Source organism: Oncorhynchus keta, chromosome 29 (assembly GCF_023373465.1).
Source record: "Oncorhynchus keta strain PuntledgeMale-10-30-2019 chromosome 29, Oket_V2, whole genome shotgun sequence".
In the NCBI taxonomy this organism is placed as follows: Eukaryota; Metazoa; Chordata; class Actinopteri; order Salmoniformes; family Salmonidae; genus Oncorhynchus; species Oncorhynchus keta.
Genome location: NC_068449.1, coordinates 25,554,129 through 25,581,920, shown reverse-complemented (window position 1 = coordinate 25,581,920; position 27,792 = coordinate 25,554,129). Strand labels below are relative to the sequence as shown.

The 27,792-nt window shown below is 46.8% G+C and overlaps 1 protein-coding gene across 2 annotated transcripts; it reads left to right on the top strand.

Annotated features, from left to right (window-relative positions):
- The first annotated feature begins 449 nt into the window (after window positions 1-449).
- Window positions 450-27,792, top strand: LOC118362592 (protein jagged-2-like). 2 transcript variants are annotated; one of them, XM_035743032.2, is made up of 25 exons: window positions 450-771; window positions 1,354-1,674; window positions 7,662-7,722; window positions 14,081-14,335; window positions 14,474-14,534; window positions 16,319-16,449; window positions 16,988-17,107; window positions 17,284-17,397; window positions 17,494-17,607; window positions 18,690-18,803; window positions 19,194-19,240; window positions 19,372-19,545; window positions 19,662-19,812; window positions 20,036-20,200; window positions 20,362-20,475; window positions 20,571-20,798; window positions 20,949-21,065; window positions 21,155-21,182; window positions 21,940-22,025; window positions 22,394-22,507; window positions 22,806-22,921; window positions 22,997-23,254; window positions 23,494-23,625; window positions 25,118-25,277; window positions 25,400-27,792. In XM_035743032.2, exons 1-25 carry the CDS (start codon window positions 703-705, stop codon window positions 25,903-25,905), a joined length of 3,756 nt encoding a protein of 1,251 aa, XP_035598925.1. In that variant the 5' UTR covers window positions 450-702; the 3' UTR covers window positions 25,906-27,792. The 2 variants fall into 2 exon arrangements, with proteins under 2 accessions (XP_035598925.1, XP_035598926.1); XM_035743033.2 differs by lacking the exon at window positions 18,690-18,803.

The window sequence follows — 27,792 nt, the reverse complement described above, 5'->3', positions numbered from 1 at the left end:
ATAAGCTGGCTACTCAGGTGTCCTGTACCTGCATCTTGGAGCACTCTCCACATACTCTGGACAGCAATGTCTTGTAATTTAAAATATTGATAATTGATTCAAGCCACTTATATAATGTCAGACTATTTTTGCAACAATCAACCATTGCACTGTAACTTTGACTTTATTCTGTAGGAACATAAGGCAAGCATTGTTTGTAAAAATAAATAGTCAAGTATAAAAACTGTAGCCTAACCTTGAAAAGGAAAAATAAACAAAATAATGTGAAGACAAACTATGTTTTCTGATTATAAATGTATCAAACTCAGGCATAATGTGTATGACACTCCGCCTCCCGCCTCTATGGCTGTCTCGTGGCGGTTCCTCAACAACTGTTTGAACCAAGACTTTGTGAATGGTTTGTTAAACTGTCAATCAAAGAGTCATCACTGGGCTTTGCTTCAGCGTTCAAACCGATCGCTTGCCTTGCTGTTGAGTGATTCGAACGGTGGGGGAAAGTCGTGTGTCTGGACCAGCAGAACACTGCCTCGGGTGTCCCTAGTACCCATCTTATGTTACTCTTCATTCGGAGATATAGTAGGGAATAGATCACGCTTTCACATCGTGCATGCTAGGAGAAGACGATACATCGGCGGTCAACGGCAGTTTCTATGAAATAAGTACATTTTTCCTAATGTTAGCCTACACTAATCAAACAGAGACATGTGGAATTGTATGGGGATTTCGAATTGCCTGTCAATAGTGTGTGTTCTTCTGACCGTGTGGACTGAGGTGAGAACTTTTTAAATTTTTTATATTGTCAGATCAAATTAATTGATCGGCAGTTGGGCGAGTGGCTCATGCAGACAACGAGGTCTTATTCATTTTGTAAATTCAATTTTTAGAATTCCCTTCCTAATTAAATTACGTTTTCGACAGTTAAATCATGTGATCTTGGAATTTCTAGTTTGGAGCGTCCTTATGGATGAATTCGTTTTGCATTCTTTTTGCCCTGAGTCATTGCAATCACCGTAAAGTATCGACAGTGTTCATACCTGGGTTATAATTTATAATCTAGGTATTATCAGTTTTCATGGGTAAAAATGTGATATTTAAAAAAAAACATACATTTCTACTATAAAGCAACATTAATAATATCAAATAATTAAAATTAAAAACACAAATCTCCCAAAACCTCTTCACTTACTCGAAATGGATCTAAAACCACTTTGTTCATAGCCTACTCAGCCTGAAACAACATTACATTTAGAAAAAATGTAATGTTGAAGTGTGCAACATGCTTAACCTACTGTAGAGTACTTAAATACTTTACACGCTTCATGTATTTATTTTCTATTCAAATGTTATTTATAGGTGTCCCAGTCCTCGGGCTATTTTGAGCTGCAGCTGATTGCAGTACAGAACGCAAATGGTGAGTTGTCGGACGGGGACTGCTGCGACGGAGAAAGGAACACGCAGGATCTCCGCTGTAGCAGCGATGAGTGTGATACGTACTTCAGAGTGTGTCTAAAGGAATACCAAACGGATGTCACGACCACGGGCTTGTGCATCTATGGAACTGGATCTACTAACGTTATCGGTGGAAATAGTTTTCAATTTAAGAGCTCCAAAAACAACCAAAACCGAAACAACGATGGTGGAAAGATCGTCATCCCATTCCAGTTCGCTTGGCCAGTAAGTTGACGATACTTCATTATTACAGCTGTTGATCCACTGCATAAGGCGTGCTATTATTCGTTGACTCATTAGTAGTCAAATATAGTCACTAGCCGAGTCCTAACCGGATGAGTCTGTGAGCGTGGCATCTTTATTGTCAGTGTCCACTTGGCGACTTTGGAGACCACCTCTATGTGTAAGACTTGTCTGTGCGTAATAAGGTGCTAAATGTTTTTATCATGTACAAAGTAATGGTAGAATGGCCTTTACATCATGTCTAATGTCATTGTTAGAGCTCAGTTGGTATTCGGCCTCGTGCATTCCAGAAAAGCGCACATGGTTTGCATAAACCTGTTTATTTTACGCAGCACGAATGCCATGAACACATACACTTTTAACTCGTAGAAAATGACATGTATTACATTTGGTTTAGCTTTGGTTCTGTAAGTCAATGGCTACACGTGCCTTTCTCCTAAGGTCTGAACATCGAAATGGCTCACACAGTACAATTGCGCTCATGGTGGTTTCAGTCATTCATTGGTGCATCATCACAGTAACCTAGTAGTAATCTGCCAATCATATCTTTGGTTGGTTCTACACAACAGAGATGGGCCTACAGTCCAGCACAGACATGGACACTCGCAATGCATCAAAGTGATGTTGAACAAATACCTCTCCTCATAAACAAAATGTCTTTGCTCATTTTGGAAATGTGAGGATTGTTGTATGTTTGGTTGGCTGTGTGACCGATCCATTCATCAGTCCTCATGGTCAGCTGTCAGCGGGAGGGAAAGATGGAAGTAGTAACCTGGGGCCCTTGGCAGATACAATTACCACTAAGTTCTGTGTGACATAGGGAGTGGATATCGGTGTCACCACTACTCAAACAAGCGAAAATCCCAGAAGATCCCTATCCATCTAGGCTTGGGGATGCCTTTCCTTCTGGCCTCTCAGGTTCACTGGTCTGCCATTATTTGGTCATTGTCTCTCTACTCAGCGGGTCAGTATTACCCTCTATGTACACAGGACAAAAGAGAAGATTGTGGAGCTGAGAGAACCCTTTTAGGTTTTCTATTGTTGTGATTGGCTCTAGTCAAGGTCATACTAGTGGATGTGCTCATCAATGTTCTGACATTGGCCTCGAAATAGTTTTAAAAAGTCCAGAAGAAGGTAATGTTCTCTCCCATGAACTACTTCAACTGTAGTAGCATGTCATAACCATTCAAGTGTTGTGCACTTTTAATGTTGGTCCTAAAACCACCAGGGTGTGCTGAGCTTGCCAGGTACTATTTCCTGTGTTGCTGAGGAGGTGACTTTGGTTACTGCAGTGGGGGTGTTTTGAGACCACCAGTAGGGCACAGCAGCAACCTCATACTCCCAACACTACATGACAGCTGCATTTGGTTTGAGGCTTTCTGTCAGATGCTAGGAGACCCCTAATAGTTTGAGTGTCCCCCCTCTTTCCACATGTATTTTTACATGAAAAATAATAGCTTCCCAGTTTACTATCAAAGAAAATGACAGACATTTGTAGTAAACAGCATGTACAGCATACTGGCAGGCCTATTCTGTTGACTGATAACCCTAATAGAGTTATCAAGGGATGCCTTGTAGACTATAATGGCATCACCGGTTGGTCAGAATATCTGGGCCACTAGCTCCTGACATGAATTAAAGAGAAAAAGCTTTTGTTCTGTCACTCAATGATAATTTCTTCTTCGTGGTTTAACCCCTCAGGCTGTTTGGGTCTTTAGTGACATCTTTCTCATGAAATGGAGTGACGGAGGGATGGATGCTTGTAAAGAGAGAAGCTGCCTCTTCTCTTCCCTCTGTGAGGATTCTGTCACAAGGGAGAGGTATTTTTAGGACCCACCCGGCTCTTCAGAGTCACTTAATTTGCTCCTCCTTATTCTTCGATGTGTGGTATATTGAGAGGCAATCTGTCCTCCCATCACCCCTATGGGAGTAAATCAAATGGATGAGGGGCTGTTTCTCTACCCCTCTCTCCTTGGCCATATTTCTTCTTTCACTGTAAAAAACTCTGTCACCTTTCATCAGGCTGTGCTTGGGTGCTACAGAGGTAGAACTTCGGCTTAGACACAAGGATTACCTTTTTCCCTTCTGTCTGGTTAACTACCATGTTGTACAGTGGTGCATAACTCCGGTGCATAAGCATAACGTCTCTGGTTTCTTGGTACTGGTGCTGATGCTTAGCATGTTATTACACAGCCAGTTACTTTCATTTCCACTTGCCTCCAGTACCCGTTCACATGGTTAGTGGAGCTCAGCTGGAGCCAGCCAGCCCAGCAGGCCAGGAGGACTACAGCAAAGCCCCCCCCCCCCCCCCCCTCTGCTGCTTTGTGTTCAGGGCTAATTAAATCCTAGGCTTTATGTATATCATTAACTGAGACCTCACTCTACACACCACAGCTCTCTCTCTCCCAATACTTGACATCAGCAGCTGCCCACTGTAATGTCATTGTATGGCTTTTGTATGCATCTCTGTCTCATACCTTGGTGGTCAAATATTATGGCAATTTGTTTTCAGGTTGTATTTTTGATAGTGAAATGGTTAGGAACTCAGGAAGGGTGTTGTAACACTGCTCCCTCCTCTGGGGTGAAGGGGGTGAGGGTTCATCCACATTAGGGTTTCTCAACGATTACAACATCAGGAGCCTCTGTCTCAGTTAGTAGCCTTGTTACTCAATCCTTGTTGTTTTAGGGAAGTGAGGGAACCCCGGTACATTCTGGATTTATCTCCAAACAGTCATCCTCAGGCCGTTTGTGTGCGTGTGTGTGTGTGTGTGTGTGCTAATTGCGTGAGAGCCTCACAGTTTGCCAGTCCAGCGTACATGAATAAATGTACAGTCTTATGATTGACATGCGAAGCATAGGCCTACATGTAGTGAATCCCAGTGATTCAGGGTCTAAAACTCATGCCCTAGCTGAGTTTCCACTGCTGTGCTGAATAAGTTGGGTTTTCCCAACATGAAATATCAGTTTTCCAAGCCCTTGGGAGAAAAGCAGGCTTCCCCTTTGTCACAGAGTCTTTCAGGCCAAACAATGAGTTTATACCTCCACTTTTGTCTGCATGTATTGTGTTATTTATAAAAACAAGTGGAGAGATGGAGAGAGAGAGAAGATGGCAGTCACACCGGGCAAAATGTCAGGAGTGGATTGGAGAGCGTTTACATAAGGCCTCTCTTGTGTTGCGCTCCGAAGTAGGCCTGTGACATATCTCGTGTTCAACGCCTCACTCTGGTGTTGGGTATCCTGTTTGAAGTGAGAGGCTGTCGGCAGAGGACGCTGACTTATGGCTTCATTGGTGACCATTACAAGGTCCTGGGGAAACAAACAACAATACTGCCCTGTGGAGAGGGGCGGCAGTTCTAATACAGGTAGTGTGTGTCACAGAGGAAGAGGGTATGTCAGGCTTAGTCTTTATCAGGATATCATCATGGCCACTCGCTACTTGGTTCATATATTGTATGTGGAGTTTGAGCGTGGTGCCATTCTCCAAAAATGTTTGTTATCTTGGTGTCAGAATAATCTGACATGTTACATTTATAAGATATGTGTGTTAATCACAAAAATAAGTTCCATAAAAAAAACATGTTTTCCTGTTAATAAATTGTGAAAGATAACCTAAGTATTACAGTGTGACTTAATGTGACTGAAGGAGACCCTGAGAAATCATTTTTCTCAGCCAAGCTGTTGAAACTCTAACTGGGTCATTTTGGTCTTTAATGGACGCCCGTGCTATAAAAGGCTTGATTAGATTAGTTTTGATTTGATTGCGGCATGAGTAGCCTGTGTATGAGTAGCCTGTGTATGAGTATCATTTGGAGGGTGTTGGTTAGGAGAGGCCTTCCTTAGAGCGCGGCTTCTCTGTTAATAACGTGCCAGCCTCACTCACTGTACCCTACTGAGTTCTACATGTTTTATTCATTTCAATATCCTCCTAACAGGTGTGAGATGACAGGTGTTGCTGTTTTTCCCCCTCTCATCTCAGTTCTACTGAAGTTGTAAATTGGATGTTACAATGGTGTCGGACAACGTTCTGTGAAACCCTATAGCGATTAGTGTTCAAATAGAATGTTGAGTCCTTTTTGTGTAGGTGACCCCTAGTTAAAGCAGTGCCTATGTATTTGCAGTGTGTTAGGACACAGGCGATTGGAAGGGGGACAGTCATTTATTCATTGAACAAGTGAAGGCAGTGAGGAGTGGGCTAATGAAAACTCGTATCCCTCTGACTCCTATAAATTGTCTGGGAGGTGTCAAGTATCTAGAGCTACGTCTGCTGCCCCTGCCTGGTCCATCAGGTTACACTACAGTCAGACAGACACCCCACAGCCCCACCCTCTGCTCCAGTCTCTCCCAGCCTCCAGCCTCTCCTCAAGGACATATGCACACAGGGAGCCCATCAGTGAGTCAGAGCCCAGAGAGGATTCAGTCTGGAAGTCAGTCATTGTGACATTTCAGATTGATTAAAGAAAGATTGATTAAGATGTTACACTGTTATTATTATGACTTATTATCAAAGATGACACCTTTGGGTTCTCCAGTCTCATAAATCATGGCCAGTCATATTTGACAGGGAAGGGGATGGGAGGCGGTAGTCTGATTTTGTCATTCACAGCCAAACCTTGTTTCCCTGCGAGAGTTATTGGAGCCTGGCTGGGCCAGTGGAAGTGGGGAGACTAGGGAGGCAGGGGAGGACAGCAGAGGGGCACGGAGGCAGCCTCTCTTTGTGTCACACCCTCCACTGTGCTTTTCATGAAGAACACTCATTGTGTGATTTCATTTAGCTCTGATGGTCGGTAGATGGAGTATAACAATGTATTGTAGACTGAGTATTACATCACCGACTCTGGTGATGAGCAGTTCAGGCTCAGGTCTTGACCTTTGAGTACTCTGTGGCAGTGTGAAAGACACATGCCTGTGGTCAGAATGTGCCTCCTCATCCTCTCTCTATCCCTGTGACTGACTGGATCTTGAGCGATGGGCCATACTAGTTAGATGACTGCAGATGACAGTGACAGACAGAGTAAATAGACTAGAAGTGATGAAGGGGGAGGGGGGTGAAGGACTGGAACGAGACTCAGCAGTTTAGCATTCTTAGAAGTCATATTTGTGGAAGGATTCCTCCAACAGCTTTGAGCATCCCAAGAATCCAAATGACAGAAGTGTTTGGCTCCCTTTTCACCTGTTTGAATGTTCTCATTTTATGTCCGAGGAGATGTTTGGTGAGCTTAGGTCAGCTTTGTTTTCGCTAGTTGTGGCTCTGCTAGGTGTTTTTGAGGTTGACGTCACAAAAGGTTTCTCTGGAAAATTACAGACCACAGTCTACAGCTCCCCTCCCCCCTTCTGTCTAATCTGACATGTGTATAATTTACCTCTCCAACCTGGACCTGGGGCATGGGAACTCACATCTGCTGGACTGGCCCCAGTCACTTGACAGAAAGCCAACTCCTTTCTGGCTCTGCTGTACTGATACCCAAATAACTCCCCAGGAGTTTCAGTTGGAGTAAGCCTGCTGCTGTTAGATTTTGTATTGTGTTAGTATGTGTGTACCTTTCAAGGAGATGATATCACTGTACAATAAGTACAGCAGAGAGTCTTGAGCCAACAGCCTAATCACCTGTGTTAATTTGGAATATGTTCGGTGCCAGTCGGTGGTTCAAAGTAGATGTTTATCCCCACAGTAGTTGCACTTGTTAACTAACCTTAGGCTGATATCCAGCTAATCAGTGACATCAGTGTGGGAACCAGAGTTATTTTCCCACCAGCAGCATCCACATTTACTCACAAACACTGTGTGTGCGTTATCATCATCATCATCATCATCATCATCATCATCATGTGTTCCTTATGCAATGCAGTCCACATTCTGTAGGAATTTGCATGTGTCTGTCTGTGTCTGTCTGTGCGTCTGTCTGTGTCAGTGTGTGGGGAGTATGAACTCTAATAACCCCTTGATGGTCCCCTGTGTGTTTCCCTTCCAGGTTTCCTACACTCTGATCGTGGAAGCGTGGGACTGGGACAATGGTACACACAGCAGCAGTGGTAAGTACAGTAGGCTTCAGCTTTCCAGGTATTTACTACCACATGTAAGGAGAGCCGGCCATGCCTCAGTGTCTCCCATGAAAATAAGTCATTAGGTTAGGGGTGAGGGACGTATTTAGAAGTGATAAGGGTCCTACACTAACTTTTTCCACTGGTGGCACTGGCGCTACATACTTTTTCAGTTGGTGGCACCAGCACATGATTTGGTGGCACCAATTATTTATATATGTTTTTTTTTGACATAATAATTAATAATGACCTGGTCTGTGTTCCATAATGGGCCTGCATTTCAAACAGAACCAGGCTAATAATGAATAACCATCTTTTAAAGTAGTGCACTGATGAAGTCTGTCCATTTGGTAGCTAAGTTAGTCTCGCCATTTCCGATGTTGAAGAGTTATTGAGGGGTTAATGTATCAGGTTTTAGAACGAGAAAGCGGCCAAAAAGCGGGTTCACTTTGTAATGGAACACTTTGTATGGAAAACCAAGTTGAACAAACATTCAGTGTTGTCTTGCTCATAGTAACCGCACATGGTTTTACCAAAACAAGCGCAACCAACAAACTAGCGCAAAACCCCTTCAATTGAAACGGTGTGAAACAAACGAAAACTCTTAAAACTCTCATAAAAACGGATCAGAAATTAAATCACAGAAGCAGTAGAATTTCTAAACCATAACTTCAAGGACCAAAGAGCGTAGAGGTGAGATCAATGGCTTACGTAACCTGACAAGGCCTCTGTGTTTTTCCAGCCAGTAAACATGCGATACACACCAATCCAAGATTCTACAACACACTTCGTGTTTTCAGTGCTGCTTAACTTAGCCTTGAGAGTCAAGCTCTAGATATTCACAGGAACAATGCATCTTCACACAAAGCAGCTTCATAGCAGCGCAAGAGGAAGAAAAGTCCCCAATGCAAAGCCCAAGCTCTAGATTGAAATGGACTGTCGATTTGAGCCGCCATAGACCAACCACAGCAAACAGACCAACACAACAACCAGCTCACCTCTCTGTCTCAGTGTTTGACCCGTCAACATGCATGTGCACTATGTCAGGTCAGTCTGTCAGCTGTCATCCCTCCACTTTCAACTCCGCTCACTTTTAGTGGTGGTATGTGAGCGCATCAAACCTTTGTCTCTGTAAGTCACAAGGATTTATAACACATGTTTAATCTGTTGCTCTACACAGCCATGGTCTGGGATGTGGTGCATTCCTATGCTCCAGGCTGGCCGTTCATATTGCCAGGCGAGTTCCCACCCAGCTGGCTTGAGGGACTGTTTGTGCTCCATGTCTCTATATAAAACCTGTGAGCACATCACCTCGTTAAGCCATTAATTATGGACCACAGCTCTTTTTTTCTTTCCACTGATGTCTGTCTGCTAATTACCGTCCCAGCAGCTGCTGTGCTACTACACACCACTTCATTATCGCGGCCTGGACACTGACAGGCAGCCGTGACACTCTGACAGCCCTACTGCTGCTAAATTAGCCTGGACACAATGACAGGCAGCCTGTTATAGGGCGCCTCTGGACTAGAGGTCTTCAAGGGTCCAAAAAGCTTTCCCCACTGCGGAGACCCGTTCCCAATAGAACCAGGGCAGTGGACCTGTTCTGAAAAGCCCTGTGGAAAAACAGACCCAAACAGACCCATGCTGGTTCTGATCCCAAAGACCCATTCAGATCTGAGAGGTGAGCGAGAGAAAGAAACCCCCAACTGGGGCACGGCCAGCGAAGATCAATAAACAAGTGATATTGGCCAGATGATCCACAATTACTGAGGTGTCCTTAAAAAATGCCTTGAACAAATGATAAAACAAACGTTTCATTGTGCTTCAATATATGGCATATTAAAAACGGTATAGCCTACTATTGTTTTTTAATTTGCTAAAAAAAGAATTGTCCACTTCACGGATCAGCTGTCAGATTTGAACACTAAATGCATCAGGGCATTGCATGACTATAGGCCTAGGCGTATGATATGAATATTTTAAAAAATACATCTAAGGGAAGAGAAGCCCGAGAGAGACCGAGAGGAAGATGGACCTATAATGCAGCTAGCTATGTTCCTGACACCAACATGCATTTCTTTATCCTTTTCAGATAGGCTACTATTATACAGGTAGATTAAAGGAGTAACTCTGGTACACCTAAAACATTCTTCCTCACCAAGTTAAACTGTCGGAGATGGTTGGAGCGCCGGCACACACTGCCTTCATAGGGCTGAAGTAGCTAAGCCTAATAATAGACATGCCACACCAAACCTTCACAAAAGTTTCTTAGCTTTGTTAAGTAAGTCAATTCATTGTTTACAGAGAAAATACGAACAGGTTGTTGTATTGCTCCCGAGTGGCGCAGCGTTCTAAGGCACTGTGATCGGGAGTCCCATAGGACGGCTCACATTTGGCCCAGCGTCGTTTGGCCGGGGTAGGCAGTCATTGTAAATAAGAATTTGTTCTTAACTGACTTGCCTAGTTAAATAAAAGTTTTAAAAAATTGCTGCATTAAATTACGTTAAATAAATAAAGTTAGAAAATTGCATCAAACCTGAATAGTGAGTTACACACAGTCCATTTGGCCACCAATATTCTTCTCATCTTTGTCCACCCACGGAGGACAGTCCACCTGTCGGCTTCTCTTCACAGTACACTTTCTCCTCTAAATTTCATTTTACTTCAATGAAAAAGGCCTCCATCTTTGCAATCAACAGTAGCCAAAGTCCAAGGTTCCTTTCACTCGCTCTTTCTCTCCTCAGCAGCAGGCGCACGTGAGGTGAATGGCCGGAACCAGTTTCAGCTATACATTTTATTGAGTTGCAATTGGACACAGATAACAAGCTCACAACGTTCTCACCACCTCATACATTAAATTAACAGAGGACGGGTCAAATTGGGGCTAGTCGATAGGGCAGTGGACTGGATAGGGCAGTGGGTTGGATAGGGCATTGGGGGCAGTGGGCTGGATAGGGCAGTGGGCTGAATAGGGCAGTGGGTTGGATAGGGCATTGGGGGCAGTGGGCTGGATAGGGCAGTGGGCTGAATAGGGCAGTGGGTTGGATAGGGCATTGGGGGCAGTGGGCTGGATAGGGCAGTGGGCTGAATAGGGCAGTGGGTTGGATAGGGCATTGGGGGCAGTGGGCTGGATAGGGCAGTGGGCTGAATAGGGCAGTGGGTTGGATAGGGCATTGGGGGCAGTGGGCTGGATATGGCAGTGGGCTGAATAGGGCAGTGGGTTGGATAGGGCATTGGGGGCAGTGGGCTGGATAGGGCAGTGGGCTGAATAGGGCAGTGGGTTGGATAGGGCATTGGGGGCAGTGGGCTGATAGGGCAGTGGGCTGAATAGGGCAGTGGGTTGGATACGGCATTGGGAGCAGTGGGCTGGATAGGGCAGTGGGCTGGATAGGGCAGTGGGCTGGATAGGGTAGTGGGCTAAATAGGGCAGTGGGTTGGATAGGACATCGGGGGCAGTAGGCTGGATAGGGCAGCGGGCTGGATAGGGCATTGGGGGCAGTGGGCTGGATAGGGCGGTGGGCTGAATAGGGCAGTGGGTTGATAGGGCATTGGGGGCAGTGGGCTGGATAGGGCAGTGGGCTGAATAGGGCAGTGGGTTGGATAGGGCATTGGGGGCAGTGGGCTGGATAGGGCAGTGGGCTGAATAGGGCAGTGGGTTGGATAGGGCATTGGGGGCAGTGGGCTGGATAGGGCAGTGGGCTGAATAGGGCAGTGGGTTGGATAGGGCATTGGGGGCAGTGGGCTGGATAGGGCAGTGGGCTGAATAGGGCAGTGGGTTGGATACGGCATCGGGGGCAGTGGGCTGGATAGGGCAGTGGGCTAAATAGGGCAGTGGGTTGGATAGGACATCGGGGGCAGTAGGCTGGATAGGGCAGCGGGCTGGATAGGGCAGCGGGCTGTATAGGGCAGTGGGCTAAATAGGACAGTGGGCTGGATAGGACAGTGGGCTGGATAGGGCAGTGGGCTAAATAGGGCAGTGGGTTGGATAGGGCAGTGGGTTGGATAGGGCAGTGGGCTAAATAGGGCAGTGGGTTGGATAGGGCAGTGGGCTAAATAGGGCAGTGGGCTGGATAGGGCAGTGGGCTGGATAGGGCAGTGGGCTAAATAGGGCAGTGGGTTGGATAGGACATCGGGGGCAGTAGGCTGGATAGGGCAGCGGGCTGGATAGGGCAGTGGGCTGTATAGGGCAGTGGGCTAAATAGGGCAGTGGGTTGGATAGGACAGTGGGCTGGATAGGGCAGTGGGCTAAATAGGGCAGTGGGTTGGATAGGGCAGTGGGTTGATAGGGCAGTGGGCTAAGTAGGGCAGTGGGTTGGATAGGGCATTAGGGCAGCGGGCTGGATAGGGCAGTGGGCTGGATAGGGCAGTGGGCTAAATAGGGCAGTGGGTTGGATAGGACATCGGGGCAGTGGGCTGGATAGGGCAGTGGGCTGGATAGGGCAGCGGGCTGTATAGGGCAGTGGGTTGGATAGGGCAGTGAGTTGGATAGGGCATTGCTGGCAGTGGGCTGGATAGGGCAGTGAGTTGGATAGGGCATTGGGGGCAGTGGGCTGGATAGGGCAGTGAGTTGGATAGGGCATTGGGGGCAGTGGGCTGGATAGGGCAGTGGGCTGGATAGGGCAGTGGGCTAAATAGGGCAGTGGGTTGGATAGGGCATCGGGGGCAGTGGGCTGGATAGGGCATCGGGGGCAGTGGGCTGGATAGGGCAGTGGGCTGAATAGGGCAGTGGGCTGGATAGGGCAGTGGGCTGGATAGGGCAGTGGGTTGGATAGGGCATTGGGGGAAGTGGGCTGGATAGGGCAGTGAGTTGGATAGGGCTCAGGAAAAATAGTCTAGGTTAGTGCTGTGTATCCTCCAGGGAGCCCCAGCAACTGGCTCTGTGTTTAAACACTAAACAGACAGGCTGCCCGATGTTTCTTTATTAGGTGGTGGCATGGTTATTAGTGTTAGTGTTTCTTAACACACAGTTTAACACCATCAGAGAACGATAGAGGGGATGGATACATCGAAGATGATCAGTGGGCTGCTATCAGGACTACTGGTAAATGAAGTTTAGAAAAGGTTGTCTTGAGGAGTATCTTGTTAATCAGTTAATGAGTGAGCTAATGTTACTTGACTACTAATGATGTGTCCATATCTAAGTTTAACATGCTGAAAACAGCCTGACAACAGACGTCGGCTTAAGACGACCATGCCACTAGTCACGCACGACTAAATGATCTTGGCTGTTTGAAAACAGACAATTATGTCGCTCTTGACTTGGTCAACTGTGTTGAAGCCCCCTCATTGTTTGTGTAAGCCCGTGTTGTAGTCACCACACACACACCCCTTCTGCCTGCTCTCCCTAGTAACAGCGGCCTCTCTCTGAGTGTCTCATTCTCCGCTGACAGAGCCCATGATTGGTCTATATTTTTATATCTAATTGCTGGAAATGAGCAGAGTGAGTGCTTGAGTTTTCAGGTGGGAGAGTGACTGATAATCTGTGCCACTGTGTTACCTCTCAGTAAAATTGAGAAAATCAGGACAGCAAGTGACAATTTAAATAATTGTCAGTGTTTTTTAACTTCTTTATCGTGAGTTAACTTTGGAAGTACGCATGGCTCGCCTGGACTGTGTAGTAAGTAAGATAGAAAGAGATAATACAATAGTAATATCTGCATAACTGAAGGTATACAGAATCCATCTAATGAAGAGGACTATAATTCCTTAGAGTCCTGACTACCTGTCCAATATCAGCACACTATCCAGCTAGGGGTGAGTACCTGTAGTTTGCCCCCTCTTCAGTGCCCAGTCCTGGGCTGTGGATGTGGCTGTAGAAGCCAAGCCAGTTGGGTCATAGTGTTTCTGTTTCTTGAGAAAGAAACGAAAGGCCCTTTCCTATGTCGCCCTTCCTCGTCTGTTCCCGTCTCGTATTATTTCCGTCCTGGCTCCGGAGGAGTCAGAGCTGGATTTCCTGAGAAAGGGGAGAGAGGGAGGGAGACGGACAAAACGCATTTCACAAGCAGGAAAACCAAATGCTTTTCAAAGTTATCAAGCTCCCGCAGCTCTGGCCCTACACCCTCTATTTGTGTTTATTTTCCTGCTTTTTTCTTTCATGCTCTTGGAAACAGTGGTGTTTGACCTCGGGTCACCCTCTGATCTTCAGCAGCAGATAAACAACAGTGTTCTCTCAGATGAGTTTCTCTCCTGCTTTTAGACACAACTAGGACTTGTACTGAGGCATACAGGCATACATTGAATAAGGGGCTAGCTGGAATTCCCTTTTTTCACTATTAAGTTGCATGCATGTTGTCAAGCGTCCATTTAAAGAATGATGATCAAATCTCTTGGTTTTTGTTTGTTCATGCAGGTGAGGATCTGTTGATTGAGCGAAGTGTCCGTAAAGAAAGGATCAACCCTGGAGATGACAGACAGACTATCCAATACAACGGTCTTACAGCCAACTTTGAGTACAGCATCCGCGTGCGCTGTGACGAGAACTACTATGGCAGCAAGTGCAACAAGCTGTGCCGGCCACGTAATGACTGGCATGGCCACTACGTGTGTGACCAGTTTGGGAATAGAGGATGTATGGAGGGCTGGATGGGGACTTACTGTACAACTGGTGAGTAGGGGAGCAGCCTGATACAATCCATGTGCAAGACATTTCAGAGTCAAAATACACACAGTGAAACTAATGCTTAGATATCCCTCTAATGATATTAGGAGTAAATGTGTGAATCCTTTTGTCAATGTTTCACAGCTATCTGCAAGCAGGGCTGCAACCTGCTGCAAGGAGTCTGCAGTGCCCCAGGAGAATGCACGTGAGTCTGGGGTAGCTTCATTCTTTGTACCACTGTGTCCATTGACATCCCTTTGACAGAGATTTGGATGTATGGGCTGGATAATGGGCAGGATCTCTTTTTGAGTTCAATGAGGATGATAATGATGACACAGGATTGATCGCATACCAGAGCTTGACCCCCACATTCCCCACTCCCCTCCCTGTCCCACCTCGCTATGGAACATACAGTGTGTAACCCCCCCCAGTCTGATCCAGGAGCTATTGTTCTCCTTCCTGTCCCAGACCTGGTCTGTAGCTCTAGTGGCAGCCTGTTTTTCACACAGCATTTCCTCCCCTCCTCCATCGGTGTGTCATGGCCCCTCTGCCCATGTCTGCAGCCCCAATCCCCTCCTCCTATCCTGGGCCTGTTTTGGCTGGCACACCCCACATGGGAGTGTGGACTCAATCCAGCAGCCTTAGTCACGTACATGTTCGTCTGCACGGCTGAACCAACCAAGTATTCCATTTCAAATCCTCTTGTATGACCACCTTCTTGTGTATCTCTCTGATGTGAGTACTGTACCACACCTATAGATCTGTTCAGTGGGGATAGCTGTGAGTAAGAGACCGGTTTGATTTAGTTGTCATAAAAGAAAGCATTTCTCATTGAAAATGGAGTGGAACAAAGATTTTAACTGTGGCTGAGCTAAGAGCCCTTCATTGATGGGTCTGTGGTAAGGTGGTTGTTTGGTAATGGTAATGCCACCCTAGCCTTGTGGCCACCATGGTCTCTCCCTGCTCCCACTGTGACCATGGCCTCTCAATGCTGCTACTGCTACTGTTGCTTATTTTGGGGGAGAAAAAAACTCCAGGCCACTCTTGAACGTCTAAAACTATGCAGAAATGATAATGGTCCTGTACGTTTTCAATAACTGCCCTTTTTTGCTTTTGACAAACAAATCAGTCCAGAAAACTGATGTGCGGCCCTCCACTGAATTTTGAAATCCCAATATGGCCCTCGAGCCCGAAGTGGTTACCCACCCCTGTTATATAGCTACTGTATACACTAACCTCAGCACACTGACATACAGTAGCACACCACTGCACACTTCAGTACTTTTACACATGTACAGTAGTAGACTACAACACAAAGCAGTACTGCACCGCGTCTTGTGTGACTGCAGTGCCGTATACTACAGAACATGTTAGCACACAGCACCCAGCAGTACATTCACTCCGTCCAGTACAGCATTTCAACTAGTAGTGTAGGGTTTGGTTGGTGTCCATTTGCAGGAGAGTGGTCTTAAAATAGCCCAGGGAGAGAAGTGACAGGACAGGTGGGGCAAGGTTACCGCTGGCCTTGGAATAACAGAGTGCTGCCATAAACCAACAGATTAGCTAACCCTTCACCGTCCGCCACCGCTAGCTTGCAATGCTGTCTGTCTCAGGAGGCTCCGTCCACGTCCCCGGCCCTCTGTCTAAGATTAGGAGCCTCAGAAGGGGAAGGGGTGTCACTGGTCACCTAGATGAAGACACTATGTCTGGCTCCTGATGGACATTACCTTGAGATTTACATGAACAGGTTTGTCATGTGGTTGATGTATTGCAGAAGGCCTTGTCCTATGAGTCTTGGTTCAATTATGAACCATATATTAATGGGACTGATGAATTTGTCAAGATGTAAGCAAGGCCCAGTGTCACAGTGCCTGTCCTGATGACATCCGTGCGTCTTTTACTCCCATGTTTTGCACAAAATATGCACATCATATTAAGACCAGACAATCGGTTGTCCGCTCCTAATGGTGTCTCTAATCTGTCTTGCAGGTGTACGTACGGGTGGCAGGGTCCATTCTGTGACAACTGCCTGCCATACCCAGGCTGTGTCCACGGGACCTGCGTCAAGCCCTGGCAGTGCACCTGTGAGAAGAACTGGGGAGGCCTGCTGTGTGAAAAAGGTAAGAAGACAGAGTAGACCTGTCCCACCGTACTTTTAACACATCCTCTACAGTGACCCCTGACCTCACTGTAGTGTCACAGAGCACACGGTCACCTCTGAGAGCCCCTCAGCAGCAGGTGGTCAACAGAGGTCAGTTTAGATTGACTGCTAGAAACAGGATATCACTTACAGAGTTACAATATGGAGAGGAGGATGGAGAGACGACATTTAGCAATGTGTAACAGTACAGAGGTAGGATCTTAATTTGAGCCAGTTTGCTACAGCAGGCAATGTTCATGTTATAATTAGTGGACATTTTTTTGTAGGGTTTGATACGTTTTTCATTAGCGCAAATCAAGTCTGACATTTGAAAGTGGAAATTACAAACTTTAGAAGCCCTTTAAAACCTTGAATGCACAACAGTTTCCTGCAACAACAGGATGAACAAATTAAGATACGGCATCTGTATGCCTCCATGTCCGGCCCTTTGAAGTCTTGTTATAACAATGTATTCGGTCTGAAACATATCCTTTACCATCTGAACCCTTTCTCTCCAGATCTGAACTACTGTGGGACGAACAAGCCGTGTAAGAACGGAGGAACGTGTATGAACACGGAGCCAGATGAGTACAACTGCGCCTGTCCTGACGGCTACTCTGGCAAAAACTGTGAGATAGGTGAGTCAGTCATTACTCCTCAAACAACTGGCCAAGGATGACAAAATTCAATTATGTCAGTGCCAATGTCCTAGGGTTGATAGTTTGCTTGTATATTTTGTTGTATTTGTGCTATCCATGTCATCTGTCCCTTTGACACACGTCTCTCTTCAACCTGTCCGTCCACTTATGTCCAGCGGAACACGCCTGTGTGTCTAACCCCTGTGCCAACGGGGGCACCTGCCACGAGGTACCGTCTGGGTTTGAGTGTCACTGTCCTGCAGGCTGGGCAGGGCCCACCTGCGCTAAAGGTGAGTGAGTCACGATCTTGCCCCTCCCAAAGTGTGTGTGTGCCCCCATGTTCTTACAAAGCTCAGCCTTAACATCATTGTGTGTGTGTGTTCCAGACACGGACGAGTGTGCATCCAACCCCTGTGCTCAGGGTGGGACCTGCATCGACATGGAGAACGGATTTGAGTGCCTCTGCCTCCCACAGTGGGCTGGGAAGACCTGCCAGATAGGTAAGCCTGGAATGGAGAGGTGATGGTGGGGGTGGGGTGGGGGTTTGCATGCTAAATTCAATTACGTGTTTGATTTGAAGTGATTGTGATATGTTGTGATGTGTTTTTGAATCTTGACTTGAAATCGTCGATAATGCCTCGTTCCGTCGTATGCCAGGAATCTGTGCTCGTCTAGTATCTGGTTGTTTGTGTCTCTCACCCTGTTGAGCCTGTACTAGTACTATGGCGTGGATACTCATTTGAAATTGGTGTATGCATGTCCATGTAGAAAGCTGGACATTATGTGTAACCCGAGCCAGGTGACTTGAGTAAAGCTATAAATAACACCTAGCCTGGCAACAGCTAGCCTTGGGGACGGATATAGCCTGACAGGGGGTTATCTTTGGCTACAGACTGGGGTAAAAGGGGTATGTACTCTAGTCTCCACCAAGAGCAGAGCCTCACCCCATCACTGTTTAGCTACGTGGAGAGGAAACACTTTAGAACCTGTAAACACGCTGAGGGAGGAACACAAGCTCCGGGTCTTGTGTTACGCGGTCCATTATTTTCAGTGCACAGGCGGTTCCCCTTTCAGTGAGCGAGTGGTACCTGAGAGAGGGGTGTCAGGTGTCCGCAGCCCAACAGGTGCTCCTCACTTCTGAGGGAAAGCAGTTGTGTTCTGGTCAGTCCAGGGAGAGGGTGTTAGTGACCATTGCCTTGTGAACTAACCACTGGGAGAGCTCTGGATGTCAGAGAATAGGTCCATTCAGAAATAGTGTAGGGAACTAAAATAAATGGTCAGGGAAGGAGGCAGAGACAGCAAAATGGATGGCAAAAAATGCAATCAAATGTAACCGAGTTGAGAAAGTTCTCTAAAGGCAGGTGTAGCCTTGTACTATAGAGATCTGCTGGGTGGCGGGGCTTGGATGCTGGCTCTTAGGTCTATCTCTTTCCTTTCTCTGTCTCTGTCTCTCTCTCTCTCTGTCTCTCTTTCTCTCACCGTCTCTCTCTCTCACTCTCTCTCTCTGTCTCTCTCTGTCTCTCTCTCTGTCTCTCTTTCTCACTCTCTCTCTGTCTCTCATCTCTCTCTCTTCACTCCGCAGACGTTAATGAGTGTATGGGGAAGCCTTGCCTCAATGCTTACTCTTGCAAAAACTTGATTGGTGGATATCACTGTGCCTGCTTTCGAGGATGGGCCGGCCAGAACTGTGACATCAGTCAGTATCAATCAATCGATGTGCCTCTGTCCACTTTGCCTGCAGTTAGCTCTGTCACCTACTTGGGCCACTGTCCTGTTCCTATCTCAGGCTTTCTGCTTTATTATGGCCTACAATGCTGATCCAGATCCATGGATCGTGTTTTTAAATGGCTATGAGAACCACATCCTGTAGATATCTTTGAAGGTTTTTGTCAACCTCACTGGCTTTCACTGCATGCACTTTAACCAACAGCATCGTGTCTTCCTGCATCTTGATAGTTTCTTTGAAGCATTAACCAAGTTGCACATCCTATGTTTTGTTTGTGTGTCACGTGCCTGCTACCCCTGCATGTTTCCCTGTCCTAGCTGTTGTACTGTATTAGTAAGTTCTCTCTTTTCACCTCTGCAGATGTCAACAGCTGCCATGGACAGTGTCAGAATGGAGCGACTTGCAAGGTAGGAATCTGTATTTAATAAGGCAATCGAGCCACCGTGTTTAATGCCCCCCCATTCATAGTATATCTATGGTTGACATCATGGGTATGAAATCCACTGAGTGACATGTGTTTTTCTCACGCTTCGTACAGGAGGGGCAGAGAGGCTACGTGTGTGCCTGCTCACCGGGGTTTGTGGGCCGGCATTGTGACATCCAGAGGAACAGCTGTGCCAGCGGCCCATGTAGGAACGGGGGCAGGTGTCACACCCTGCTGGACAGCTTCATGTGTGAGTGCCCACATGGGTACACTGGCACCACCTGTGAGGTGAGCTACAGTCCTTCCCAGACCTTTGACAGGTCAGATCTTCTCTTTTATACACCACCATTATATACATCTGTCTATCCATTCATCCACCCTTTCTTCCGGCCGTCCATCCATAGGTGCAGAGCAACCCGTGCAGCCCTAACCCGTGCCAGAACCAGGCCCAGTGTCACAGTCTGATGGAGGACTTCTACTGTGCCTGTTCTGACGACTTTGAGGGCAAGACCTGCTCTGAGCTCAAGGACCACTGTAAGACAAATCCCTGTGAAGGTACAAACCAATCTATAAACCTATTGCTGTCATCTCAATTCCAATAACTCAACCCCTTGTAAAAGTGCTAACCAGGCAGTTCTCTTGTCTAGTTTAAACTGAAACCTGCTCTTAAGCTGCTCAGTTCTCCCGGTCAACCTCTAGACCAACACTCATTTCAACCCAATCCTCTCAGGCCCATCTCACCAACAGTCTCTTGTCGTTCCTTCTGTTTTGATCCCAGTGATTGACAGTTGTACTGTCGCCGTGGCCACCAATGGCACACAGGAAGGGGTGTGGCACATCTCGTCCAATGTGTGCGGCCCACACGGACGCTGCATCAGCCAGCCTGCTGGGAACTTCACCTGTTCCTGTGAACCGGGCTTCACTGGAACATACTGTCACGAGAGTGAGCAGACACACACACCATCATCATCACACTTCATCATCATCATCACCGTCATCATACCATTAGACTGAACATCCTGGCCCTTACTGTATGAGTATCATCATCATCATCGTCTTCCTCATCCTCCACATGCTCTTTCATACGTCTCTCCTCCCCCACAGACATCAACGACTGTGTGCCGCCTCCCTGTAAGAATGGAGGAACCTGCATTGACGGGATCAGCTCTTTCCAGTGCTTTTGCCCTGACGGCTGGGAGGGCACGCTGTGTGACATGGGTAAGTGTGAGTCTGTGTATGTGTCCCTGGGTGGTTTTAACGTACCTCTCCATGGTGTGTGTTGCTCTAACTGATTCCTGGTGGTGGTGTTTCAGATGTGAATGAGTGCAGTAGGAACCCGTGTGAGAACGGAGGTCGCTGTGTGAACCTGCTCAACCACTTCCACTGTCAGTGCCAGGACAACTGGAAAGGCAAGACGTGCCACTCACGTGAGAGCCAGTGTGATTCCAGTACCTGCAGTAATGGGGGGACGTGCTTCGACCACGGGGACACCTTCCGCTGTACCTGTCTCTCAGGGTGGGTGGGCAGCACCTGTAACACAGGTGAGAAACCATTATTGCACGGTTCTGCCTATGTCGTTCAAGGAAAAGTTCAATAGACTAATCTGGTCCATATGCTCCATAGGATTCCTCTTGCTAATACATTTAGTGAATATAGGTTCTAAACTCATCATACTTTATTTATTTTGTCAGCCAAGAACAGTACGTGTGACTCTAACCCGTGTGAGAACGGAGGGACCTGTGTCGGAGGGGGTGATGCCTACACCTGCATCTGCAAGGATGGCTGGGAGGGGCCCACATGTGCTCACAGTAAGGCACCATATACTGAACTATATCCAGGTTATAATCATAAACTAACACACTGATTTTAATTCTGTGTTATCCCCTTTTTTTCACAGATGCAAATGACTGCAATCCTCAACCCTGGTAAATTGAATTGAAATACTTGTAAAAGTCTTTTAAACCTCTTGGCTCCTGTACTGGTTCTCTTACAAGTGATGAGACCCAGCCTTCTTACCCCATTCCCTGTCCAGTAGCACACACACCCATATAAGATCATATTCTTTCAATGTTCTGGTTTTAAAACAGGAACACATGACTCCCACACACTGCTCATCTCACAAATCTAATTTAATGCTCAGAGAATTCCCATTAAAGTTTGTTCTGTGAAGGTGTGTGTGTGTGAAAGGGGAAGTGTGTATCCCTGACTCCTCTACAGAACACTGCAGGGCCTGACAGCTGGGTATTCCATGGTCCCGTGGATCAGAGGGGCTGAGTGGACAAAGGCTCCCGCCACCACAATGACTGACAGGGGGATTAGCACAGGGGGGCAGTGGGGTGGAAAGAGACGCCCCTCTCCCTATTCTTCACCGCTGACCCCTGAGCATGGGGCAGTGTAGGCTGGAGAGGGGGGCTGGGTAGCAGGGGGTATAGGGCGAGCACGGTATGGGGTCAGTTTGGGATTTACATATGAAGTCTGAACATTGATAAGGGATCAGCTTTAGAGACCACAGTCTCTAGTCCCTTGCCTTGGGATTCTGCTGTTGGGATCTAGACCTGAGAGTGTGAATGTATTCTCTTTGTAGTCTGAGCCTTCAGGCTTGTGTATGCTGCTGCACCTGTGCCAGTGTTTCCTATGGGATAGGCTGACGTATTGATGTGTGGCTCTGTTTCCTCCCTGCAGCTATAACGGTGGTGTCTGTGTGGATGGCGTGAACTGGTTCCGCTGTGAGTGTGCCCCGGGATTCGCCGGACCAGACTGCCGGATCAGTGAGTCCCTGGGAACCAGAGGGGTGTGGGGGGTCAGATTGGAGGGGTCAGGGGTGAAAGGGGACGGGGAGTTTGAGCTGATTGTTTGTGAGGGACAGATTAGGAAGCCTTTAGGAAGCCTGTCTTAACCTCCGACCTCTCTTGTGAGGAGAGGTCAGCTGTATTCTGCAAACAGGTCAGTTCAGTCTTACATTCTCAGGGACAATCCTCTTTCCTTTCCCCCTTTTCAGAGAAGGTCTATTTTTCACGTGAGGATGCCAGACATGAGAACCAATAAGCCTATCCCCTGTTGTGATGATATTCTAGCTAGGTGCCTTGCAGTAGACTAGAGATATGTGTATAGTAATGTCCTCTTGTTTCCCCATCAGACATAGATGAGTGCCAGTCATCGCCCTGTGCCTATGGTTCTACCTGTGTGGATGAGATAAACAGCTTCCTCTGTGTGTGTCCCTTGGGCCGGGCTGGGCCTCACTGCCAAGAGTGTGAGTACACTGCAGCTATACACTCTTAGAAAAAAAACGTGCTGTCTTGAACCGAAAAGGGTTCTTCAGCTGTCCCCGTAGGAGAACCCTTTGAAGAACCAAAAAGGGTTTTACCTGGAACCAAAAAGGGTTCTCCTATGGTGATAGCCGATGAACCCTTTTGGATCCCTTTTTTCCCTGTATCCATGTAGTGGGGGAACCTTCTTCCTTTGACCTCACGCGTGGTAGGAAGAGTTTCTAAGGACTGAGCCTGATGTTGCCTTAGTCCTAAACCTGCTCCTCTCTCTCCTCTCTGCAGTGATAGGGATCGGGAAGGCCTGTCGTTACTCCGGCCTGCAGTTCCCTCACGGCAGTCGATGGGAGGAGGAGTGTAATACCTGCCAGTGTGTCAATGGCATTGTGCGCTGTTCTAAGGTGAGACTTGCTTTTATTACACATAGTGACGGTGTGTGTGTGAGCTGCCTCCATGAACTCTGTCTGTGTGTACAGGTACGGTGTGGCCGACGGCCCTGCCTGCTGCAGAGAGGTGGTGCCGGTCCAGACAGTAGTGCCCCGTGTCCTAGAGGACAGGAATGTGTGGAACACCAATTCCTCACCTGCTTCGCCAAGCCCTGCCACCAGTGGGGCGTGTGTTCCACCCCCGACCCCCCTCCACCCCTCCACACCCAGTGTGAACCCAACAGTGGTTACCTGGACAACAGCTGTGCCCGCATCACACTCATCTTTAACAGAGACAAAGTTCCACAGGTGGGTACAGGTCATCATCCCCTGACTGACATTTGATGAGAGATTTCATTTAAAAAAGACAAGAAATCAGTTACAGATGTTTTTTTTTACTAGACTTGAATCTCCGACAACACCTTCCCCAAACTTTTACCGGAGAATTCAAGTGAATGGAATTAGCTAGGAGCTGGCAGTCACTTCAGCCGAAAATGCTAATGGTTATCTCTTATCATTCTTTGTGTGTGTGTGTTTGCTCATCAAAGGGCACCACTGTGGAGAACATCTGCTCGGAGCTGAGGTACCTTCCCATCGCCCAGACCCTGGCTAAAGATTGCACACTCCTCATTCTCTGTGACCTGTCCTACTCCAACAGTGACGCCGTGGAGGTTGCCATGGTGAGTGCCTGACATCCCCCACCACCCCTATCCCACCTCAGCCCCCCACCTTCAGTCTCTGAGCTGTTGCCATCTGCCAATGATCCCCTCTTACCTCCTCCTCACCTCCCACGGTCGCCTGCAAGAATAGTCTCTCTCCCATCTCTTTCAGTTATCCCCGAGGACCACACCCCTTTGGGTTCTTTCTTTCACTTGATTAAATCACACACTTAATTGGTCATTGTAAATGGGATCCAGGGTAGACTTGTAAAAGTGGTGCCTTTTTGAAGCGCATCGTCCTTTGCCTGAACATCTGGATGCCGTTTAGCTTTACTTTGGTCCACCTTACTGTTACTGTGCAGTCGCTCCTCTCTCGCTTCTCATAGGCCGTGCTTATGAAATTACCTCCCTCTCTCTCCCTCCCTCTCTCACTTTCTCCCTCTCTCTCCCTCCCTCTCTCACTTTCTCCCTCTCTCACTTTCTCCCTCTCTCTCTCCCTCCCTCTCTCACTTTCTCCCTCTCTCTCTCCCTCCCTCTCTCACTTTCTCCCTCTCTCTCCCTCCCTCTCTCACTTTCTCCCTCTCTCTCCCTCCCTCTCTCACTTTCTCCCTCTCTCTCCCTCCCTCTCTCACTTTCTCCCTCTCTCTCCCTCCCTCTCTCACTTTCTCCCTCTCTCTCTCTCCCTCCCTCTCTCACTTTCTCCCTCTCTCTCCCTCCCTCTCTCACTTTCTCCCTCTCTCTCCCTCCCTCTCTCACTTTCTCCCTCTCTCTGGGACTGGCGTGGCCACCCAGGCTCTGCTCTCCAGTCAGACACAGGGGAAATCAGACGCTACAGGGCACTAAGCCCTTAATGGAGGGGATTAGGCCTTTTCTTGTGATGTAGTCATGTTTGGGGACGTACAGGAAAAGGAGTGGTGCGTCTGACGTCCTGGTAGCTTTGTACTGAGTTCAATAATGAAACTCCTTAGACCCTGTCAGGCTTACAGTCAAATGTTGGTTGTGCTTCCTTAGACCATTATGAAATAATCTTGATCTCGAAGTGAACTCAACACGAAGTCACATAATTTCAACCAACCTAATGTATTGTGGATCTGGGTTTTGCAGATTAGTCCCATCCAGCGGGTTCTGTGAGTTCTCAGTAAGAGGCCTGTAGTCCACCCTGAAGCCCATAGGCTGTTAAATATCAGAAAGTTGCATGTGTGCGTGTGTGTGTGTGTGTGTGTATGTGTGTGAGTGAATGAGCTTCTGCCTACACAGAAAGGAGTATTGCTGACTGACTGGCTACTGACTGACTAGCTAGCCAGGGATCACCAGGGAGCCACATCTCTGCTTGTTCTCCATTGTTCCTCCTAATTGAAGTGCACAGCATCCAGCTAATCTCCCTCTGCTCCCCCTGGACTCTCTGGTCCACTTATTAGGCAATTAACTAGACCCGCTGAGTGTGAGTGTGAGGGAGGGGGGGGTCGCTCTACTGTGTTGACTTACCATCTCTCCTCCCTTTCTCCCTCTCCAGTCATATGATCAGGATGGTCAGGAGCAGAATGGAGACCGTGGTCAGATCCAGGAGGCTGCCAGTGCCATCGTCGGTGCCCTGTCCAAACGCCACAACAGCACTGTCATGCTGGCCGTGGTGGAGGTCAAAGTTGAGACGCAGGTCATGCCCCAGTCTGTGGGTAAGTGACCGGACTAGACTTGGTTTCACTGTCTGCATGTTCTTATACTGTGCTTTGATTAGGTAGCATTACAATACATGATAGTAAAAGTATAATTAATTTTATGGACTTTCTGTCTCTAGACCACCTGGTGCCAGTGCTGTGCGTGGTGTTCAGTGTGCTGTGGATCTTCTGTATCGTGGTGTGTGTGTGGTGGACCCGTAAGAGGAAGAAAGAGCGTGAGAGAGAGTCTGCAGCAGAGGACAGCACCGTCAACAACCAGCTGGAGCCACTGAGGGTCAGCCTGCCACAGCACAAAGACAACCGAGGCAAAGACATTCAGCACGAATGTAAGAAACTCATGAACCCTCCAGACCGGACGTGTGACGGGGCCGAGGGAGACGAGGAGGAGGACGGAGAGGAGGAGGAGCTGAGGAGGGGAGGGATGGAGCTAGACAAGTTCTCCACTCAAAGGTGCTCCTTGGGAGGAGTGCAGGACAAAGTGATGGGCAAAGGGGGAGTGATCTGTACGACGCATAGTGCCCCTGTCAAACCCCCCCACCGGACAGCGTACAGCCCGAAAGACAACCGGTGTAAAAACCTCAACGCTGCCAACATCAGTGAAGACGTCAAAGACCATTATGTATGAGCACAGCCTAGAGGTGGGACCTCTCAAATTAAAGACAATGTCTCCATCGAATAGAAAAACACAAACACCAATAGTGAAGATTTCAGACACGTTTTACATTTCATTTGACATTCTTTGTCTGCAACATGGAGGCTCCTTATCTACTAAAAGCATATTGCAAATGGACATTTCAGCAACAACAAAAAAGACCCGAATTTCAGTTTAAATCGCACTGTTTTAAAATAGGAAAAAGGAGACCTTTTTTTTTTGCTTTTCTTTTTTGTTGTTTACAAACTGTCGCTCCCTTTAAAGGAGAGCTCTTCTTTTCACCGCATGTCACTGAGCAGTTTGTTTATTATGTGACTTTGGCGTGAGCACTGCCATTGGAGGACTATGGAGAGCCGTTGAATGGCAGCTGTTGTACTACTACATTACTACTAGTGCATTTAGTCCATATCTGCCTTAACCCGCACCGTGGGCCTTTTCTTTGTTCTCTTGGTATAATAATGTCATTTGTATATGTAAAATGATGTACAATGTTATATATACCCTTTGAAAGCTATAAGCAGTATATAACACCTGACGTCAGCATTAGTTTATAAGCATAAACATATTTTCCATGACATGTCGATGCTTCTAAAGATTTTATGTACAGTATATCCCTTTAACATGCATTTTACTCTACCACTTCCTGCAAGCCGAGATGCTTTATTATTTGCTTGGTAGAAAGTGCCTTCAGCCCTTTTATCATTTCATCTCATTCAAAACATTTATCCAGAACTTAATTCATATAAAGGGAAAATATGTCTTTTCACACCTCTTCATATCACCACAAAGGTATTTCTTTGAACAATGTATATATGTAAATATAAAAATGGCTGTGTATATTTGAATTTAGTAACTTAAGTGACCCTTTTTATTATAGTTATTCTAAAGAATAAGATTGTTTTGTTTGTTTTTTTATGATGTCATTCCGTTTTTATTAGTGTCCGTTGACACAGGGCTGGTTTTATACAGATATTATGGACAATATCAAGGGTCCCATTGACAGAAACAAATTATTATAAGTGCTTTGTTTGTTTTGCTTTATGATTTTATTTTGTTTACAACACTTAAAATTGTGAGTAGGCAGAGCTGTTTAGTTCTAGTTCTAGGCTTGTCCTCGTCTGCTGCTTTAGTAGGAGCTATCTGTTGGGAGTTTCCCTAATGAATGCTGGCTCACCATGTCCCATTCACTATGCTACTGTATGTGAACATTAGAATGTCCTATTATATTGCAGGGGTGTACCAGTGCAGGGAGGGGTTAGGTTGATCTGACACAGAAACAGTGCTAGCAGGCTTTCAGCATCGTGATTTAGGTCGGAATCAGGAGTAACTACAATTCAATTCAAGGCCATTATCAGATCAATCCTGTGGTTTAATTGTCGTCTGGGATGGAGCCTGATGGATACACTGCTGCTTTTCAGCAGTACTCAGTTACCAAGCCCTGTAGTGGTGCATTGGGATTCTGCTTTCAATACTGGTCTAATGAAGGGAACAAGTTTTATTGTTGTTGATGTTGTGGTTGTTGTCCAGTGTTTGTATTATATCCTGTTTCTGCACTAAGACAGGAAGAGAACCCATTGAGCATTACCTCAGTGGCGGTAGTGAAAAGGATTTTTGTTGTTCTTTACAGTTTAATATTGTTATTCTCTGACAAGAACTGTCTTTCAAATGTTTTGATGATAAAGGAATTCAAATCATTACCAATATCCAGTCAGCATAATCCCACTAGCCCCAGAGCATGGGCTGAATGTGCAGAACATTGTAATTATTTTGTACAAAAGAGCAGTTGCATCTTGGTTTGTTAGTGGAATTTGTGTTTGTTCTTAGAACAATCCATTTATTTATTAAAGTATTTTATACCAA

Excerpts from the sequence above, each read along its gene's own strand:
- LOC118362592 (XM_035743032.2), top strand. The coding sequence starts at position 703 with ATGTGGAATTGTATGGGGATTTCGAATTGCCTGTCAATAGTGTGTGTT. Across the intron at positions 772-1,353 it reads TTCTGACCGTGTGGACTGAG|GTGTCCCAGTCCTCGGGCTA; the intron begins GTGAGAACTTTT and ends TGTTATTTATAG. Across the intron at positions 1,675-7,661 it reads CATTCCAGTTCGCTTGGCCA|GTTTCCTACACTCTGATCGT; the intron begins GTAAGTTGACGA and ends TTTCCCTTCCAG.